The sequence below is a fragment of the Psammomys obesus genome, unplaced genomic scaffold (assembly GCF_907164565.1).
Source record: "Psammomys obesus unplaced genomic scaffold, mPsaObe1.curated_primary_1811, whole genome shotgun sequence".
In the NCBI taxonomy this organism is placed as follows: Eukaryota; Metazoa; Chordata; class Mammalia; order Rodentia; family Muridae; genus Psammomys; species Psammomys obesus.
Window position 1 is genome coordinate 7,176,084 of NW_026596433.1, and position 6,491 is coordinate 7,182,574.

The 6,491-nt window shown below is 39.7% G+C and overlaps 1 protein-coding gene across 1 annotated transcript in view; it reads right to left on the reverse strand.

Moving 5' to 3' along the window:
• Window positions 1-4,490: 4,490 nt before the first annotated feature.
• Hmgb2 (high mobility group box 2) overlaps window positions 4,491-6,491 on the reverse strand; it is a 2,788-nt gene continuing 787 nt past the window's right edge. The window contains exons 2-5 of the mRNA XM_055597905.1: window positions 6,266-6,438; window positions 5,738-5,883; window positions 5,488-5,662; window positions 4,491-5,037 (exon numbers count right to left, since the gene is read on the reverse strand). Of these exons, the coding sequence (XP_055453880.1) occupies window positions 4,876-5,037; window positions 5,488-5,662; window positions 5,738-5,883; window positions 6,266-6,415 (633 nt within the window). The 5' untranslated portion in view covers window positions 6,416-6,438 and the 3' untranslated portion in view covers window positions 4,491-4,875. The remainder of the gene's footprint in view (window positions 5,038-5,487; window positions 5,663-5,737; window positions 5,884-6,265; window positions 6,439-6,491) is intronic.

Here is a 6,491-nt window from a genome sequence, read left to right on the forward strand (position 1 = left end):
AGTGCCTTAAATAAAACTTTTGGTAGAAAAGTTGACATAGTCATTGGTATTGGACTTTACCTGCTATCCCTAACCAACCTTAAAATGACAAACACATGGGCAACTGTTGTCAGGGGCTGCACAGCAGGCAAAGCAGTGTGCTGCATTTAAGAGAAGAAACAATGGGCCAGAGAGAGAGCTCAGCAGTGAAGAGTGCTTCACTGTTTCTCTGTTCTTCCAGAGAACCTAGCTTCAGTTCTTAGCACCCACATGGCTGTTCACAACTGTCTGCAACTCCAATTTCAGGGAATCTGGCACCTTCATAGTTATACATGCAGGTAAAACACCACAGCACATAAATGTTAGCGAGAGAGAGGTGAAAGACGAACACAAGGTGAACCCCATGTTTACCATGTTTGTCTACCCTGGAGACAAAGAATGAAGATCAAGAGCACTAATATTGCTGAGCTGAGAAGACAGTGAGTGTCTGCTGTTGCAGCAGAAAAGAATAAATGGCGAAATGCCTAATGATAGAGTGGATAAAATATGACATAATCATATAATGGTTTTGTTTTCGTTTTTTCAAGTCACTCTCACTATATAGCTCTGGCTATCCTAGAACTCTCTCTGTAGACCAGGCTGACCTCAAACTCAGAGATCCACCTGCTTCTGCCTTCCAAGTGCTGGGTTTAAAAGCATGTGCTACTACACACAGTTGACAATCATAATCAGTAATGGTATACAATGAAGAACATGGATAAACTAGTGGCAAGGTTTAATGATACCATATTAAGTGAGAAGGCCAAATCCTAAGGGACTTTATTCAGTACTTTTTATAAATACCAAAAGTAACTAAGATATAAGCAAGCTGCACACACATGAAATATAAATTAAATTACTTGTCCGTCTTGAGTTTCCTGTCAGAGTTAAGGGTTAAACTCCTGGCCAGAAGGCCATGTTATCTGAGACTGGCCTCAAAGTTGTTATGTATCCTTCATGATGATGTTGAACTTCTATCTAATCTTTCCACACCCACCTCCCGAGGGCTGGGCTTAAGTGAGCACTACTGCACCTAGTTTAACATTTTACCAAGAGGATATGTGACTTGTGTACTATTACCAAAATAGTAAAATTGTTCCCAACTCTAAGCTCCTTGCTACTGCTTTTTGATTCTACAGTCTTGTCCCCCTATTCCCTTTATATTTGTATTTATGGTCGTTAGACTGCCTGTTTTTGTATAAAAACACCTCATCTTTTTTGGTAATATGGAAAGTCAGAGAATGCATATATATGAATGAATGGATGAATGATTATTATCAGTTTCCTGAGCTACAAATTTAACTAGTATCTGGGCACACACCTTCAGAGCTTATCACTCAGGAAGAAGTCTCTTGAATTTGAACTCAGGCTGGTTTACAGTGTCTAGGCCAGCCAGGGCGACCTACTGAGACACTGCCTTAGTAAAGGAGACTGAATAGGTGAAAACCATTTCCAGTTCTAAAATTTGGTGAATCGGTTTGAAATTTGGCACTACTGGGAACCTAAGTCATTCCTTACTTTTATTTTTTTTTCTAAGTATTATTTCACCAGTTTATATGTATGGGTGTTTTCTATGCATTTATGTTTGTACACTACATGCTTTCCTGGTGCCTGAGGCCATTAGAACTCCTGAAACTGAAAAGTTACAATTGTGAATCACCATGTCCTTTGCAAGAGCAGTCGATGCTCTTAAGAGCTGAGCCATTTCTCCAGCCCTGATTTTTCATTTTTAAAATGAACACTGTAATTGTGCTATTCTACAGATGTGATAGTTAGGAGGGAAGCTCACCACGAGGTGGTGGAGGCCCAAGAGCACAGTGAAGCTCACTGAGCACCCTGGAAAATTTTTCTGTGAACCATCATAGAAGTGGCAACGTTCCTGGATGGGCTCTTAACTATGTATGTTTTCTTTGACCTTAACATGATTGTATTGCCAGGAATTCAGATTTCAGTGTTTATAAACTTAAGATTTCTGATTCTACTTGAAAATTTGAGAAATCTACGAATTTTATACCATTTCTGCCCAACAAGACAGAGTTAAAAATAATGCTCCTCCCATTTATCTTAACACTCCTGTTTATAAATCTTCATAGAACATTCTGCCAGTAAGATACAGCAATATGGAACAGCTCATCACTTCCAGCCCTTTCCCATCTAGTTTCTGGGCTTTACACTTACCAACCAACACACAAATCTCTAAAATGGCATTCCCACTGCAAATCTCATGAAAAAAATAATTTAAAACAGGCTCATTTCTAGTATTGCTTCACCTTTAACTAAGTCCTAAGAAATTTCCTAATAGTTCCTTTACTTTTTTTTTCCTTGCTGAGAAATAAAACATTTCATGTCACAAAGTAACGGGGAGACAGGTTTTCTCTGTGTAGGCCTGGTTGTCCTAGAACTTGCTCTGTAGACCAGGCTGTACACTAACTCAGAAATCCACTTGCCTCTGCCTAGGAATAAAAGCATGCCCCTCCACCGGCAAATGGGAAGTCAAAAGATTTAAGATGTACTTATTTACTATTCGTGATACTCTTAGAAATATTCGTGTCGCCAGTGCGGTTGCCCAGCAGGTGAAGGTGCTCACTGCCAACCAAGCCTGACAACCTGAGCTTAATTGCCAAGTCCCACATGCTAAAAGAAAACCAACTCCTACAAACTCTCAACATTTACACGTTGTCCCCCATGCACACAAGCGTACATGTTTATAATGTCTGTGTGCGAAGGACCATGACACACACAGAGGTCAGACACAGCTTTTCAGTTTATCTGGGAATTGAACTCCAATCACTAGGCTTGGGCAACAAGTGTTACTACCTGATGAGCAATCTCCCCAGCCTTGTTTTTTTTTTAAAAAAACCAAAGGACAATTGTTTTTGGTCGTTGGCTGAGATAGGCTTCCCAAAGCCACAAAAGTTAAACATTTACTACATCCAAATAAATCCGTGCATTAAAAAAAAGTCAAAGAAAAAAATCAGTTTATATTTTTATGTATGTATTCATTTTGTATTTATATATACATATATTCTTACCAAGTACCACTTTCCCTAATACAAGTCTCCACAAAGACTTTGAGCAATGATCACAGCAAACACCCTCAAAATGTAAAAAAATACTCATCATTTTGGAATGTGATACATGTGAAACATATCAGAATAACTTATGAAATTTAAGAACCAGTATACTGATGGAACAGGTACTGCTCCTATGAGCAATTTTGTCAAGCTTTATTTAATTACTAAAGCCCATGAGCAGTTTTTAACAAACTTCAAGTAGAAGTTTGGGAGAAAATAGGCTACTGAAGTTAGCTAAGGTTATTAGTTCATTTGCCTGGCATGTATGCAGCCCTGGTTCAAGCTCCAGCACTGCTAAAAATTAAAGTGGGATTACTTTTTTAAGCAGCAACCTCTATTATCTATGCCTTTTAGCCCTGCTATTCCTTTTTTTTTTTTTCTTCATACTCTTCTTTAATAGGACTTTTCTCACACACACAAAAAGTCACAATATTTGTAAAGTGGGGTAGGAAGCTACAAAATTAGTGAAAGCAGCACCTCTTTTCTCCATGTAGCCTTGGCTGTCTCTGGAACTCACTGTGTAGACCAGGCTGGCCTCAAACAGATCTTCAGGCCTCTGGCTCTGGAATGCTGGATTAATTTAAGAGGGAAAGCCTTTTTAGGGAACTAGTTAAGTTACAACCTATTCAATGGGATACTATGCAGACATTCTAAAAGACTCCTATAAAAATTCTTTTCACTTCTCAGCACTGTTGTGTATGTATATGCATATGCTTACATTCTTGGACTTGTTAAGTCTTGAAAACCCAAGGCTGAAAAAGGTAACTGATTATCATATATCCTTTCATTTTATGCCACTGAGCATTTGCTCTTTGGGAAGACGGTGTGCCCACATACATAGCCACAACAGGCCAGAATTCCCAGTTCTCCTCCCAGTCCTTTCCAGAGTTATCTACCTGCCATTCAAGGTTACTTCATCTCCTTTTAGGCCTTGACATTTTGGGACCATGAGCTAAGACCTATCCACCTCAAATAGGTACTAACATTCAGTGACTAAAAAAATGCTGTTAAGACCCACATTTGTATGTCTAATGCATTATCCAAAACATTCAAGTACACTAAACCACCTAAAGCCTGAAATCTTAAAATCAGGTCCTCCTCCCCCAAATTTGAATGGATAATCATCAGGCTTATAATTAGCACAATCACAGAACTGTTTGAAAGTCTATTTACTCTAGTAATCAAGCCAGAATGTCCCTAACACTTAGCTTTAACTTGTTGCTAATAATTATGTCCTAGTCTATTTTAAAAGAACTTGCCCCTTTTGTCTAAACACAAAAATCAGAGAAATTAATATAACAGCAAAAATGACTAACATAAAGCTTAACTGTGTAAAAAGACTTAACAAGGCCATGGCTCTACCTATGTTTAAGGAAAAACATTAATACAAACACAATGCAATTAATATACATTATTTTATTACAAATTTAAAAAAAAAAAACAAAAAATTCAACATCCTAAAAAAATTTACTGGTAATACAAATTCCTATGAAGTTTTATTTTTTTGCTACCATAAGAAATTAAAGAAACCATTAAATATTTAGGAACATTCAACATCAAAAGCTTTAAATCTAACTGTACTTTGTAGCCCCTGAAAAAGCTACAAACTCCGTTTTTTTTTTTAAAAAAAAAAAAAAGTATTTTTCTACAAAGAATCTCATCAGCTATACAAAAATCTGTACAGTTTTTATACTGAAGCTAATGTTGAGCTGCACTTGAATTTCACATTCTTAGCAAAATAATTGCCTGAGCACAAACACTCCACACATTTTAGGACAGCCACTTATTCTTCATCCTCATCTTCCTCCTCTTCATCTTCATCATCATCTTCTTCCTCCTCCTCCTCCTCATCTTCTGGTTCATTCTTCTTCTTTGAGCCTGTTGGCCTACCAGGACCCTTCTTTCCTGCTTCACTTTTACCCTTGGCGCGGTATGCAGCAATATCCTGAAATATTGTCAAAGTAAAATCAGCATCCTGTCTCATTACTCAAGTGTGAAAAACTATTTAATTGTAAATAACCTAAAATTGGCCAATAACCTTATTAGCTGGTATTCACATTAACTCAGGTTTGAGAGAACTTGCTCCTTTTATGCTTTGGAAAGCATAATCTGATAAAATGATAGAAGCTGCCTTGATCAGGCTTTTTACTGACAATTTACTTTGCACACACATATAACCCCTTCCAACCTTACATTTTTAGATACAACTACATGAAGTGTAGCTGGCACTTTACCCTCTTCTAATATCGATTTACACAACTACAATGAGTGTATAGTTAGGAAATTTAAAGAGGGCCAAACACTAAATCAATAGAAAGGTTAACTGCTTAAGTTTCATTAGGCTTTTTCAAACACTGCCAAATGCTGATGACATAAACTTGCCAACTTTCTGTACCTTTTCATACTTCTCCTTTAGTTTAGCGGCCTTCTGCTCATACGGCTGTTTATCTTTGGCAGATTGTTCAGACCACATCTCACCCAGCTTCTTTGCAGTATCTCCAATAGACAGGCCCGGGTGTTCACTTTTGATCTTTGGGCGATGTTCAGAGCAAAACAGGAAGAAGGCAGACCTGAAAGGAAACAACAGTTAACAAACAGGAGGGGGTGGGGGGAGAAGCCTCCCAAGAGGTTAGTGATAAACTTACGGTGGTCTTTTCGGAGCATTGGGATCTTTTTTCTTCCCTTTCTTATCCCCTTTGGGAGGAACGTAATTCTTCATCTCCCTATCATAACGAGCTTTGTCGCTCTTGGCCAAATCTTCAAACTTCGACTTTTCCTTTGCTGACATGGTCTACGGGACAGAAAACAATCACATCGGCAAAACTTTTACGTCTCTTCGCTGCCCGAGCACGTAAGATATTAAGGGGACACAAAGTAAGTCGACTAAGCCAGCAGAATATTACGCGCCTAAACAACCAAGTCCTCGTTTTGTTTTGTTTCTGTTTTTTTTTTTTTTTTTTTACTAACGGCGCCGTGCTTCGCTGGCCTTTTAAAAAAATTCCTGCTTCGTCAGAACATTTTTCCTCAAGTCACTGGAGCGGGCAAACTCCAACTTCCCCAGCGAGCCGCCCCGCCAAAAAAAGAAAAAAAAAAAAACATGCGCGCGCGCACGCACACACACAAAAAACCACCCGGAAGCCGCCCGCCGAGCGCGGGCCTCCCGCCCCCCTCACCTTCCATCTCTCGGAGCACTTCTTCGAGAACTCGGCGAAGTTGACCGAGGAGTCGGGGTGCTTCTTCTTGTGCTCCTCCCGGCAGGTCTGCACGAAGAAGGCGTACGAGGACATCTTGCCCCGCGGCTTGTTGGGGTCTCCTTTGCCCATGCTGACGGCGCGCGGCGTCCGACCTGCCGAGGAGAGGCCCGAGTGGCCGGCGGCCTCGCCACGCCGGGAGGGGGGC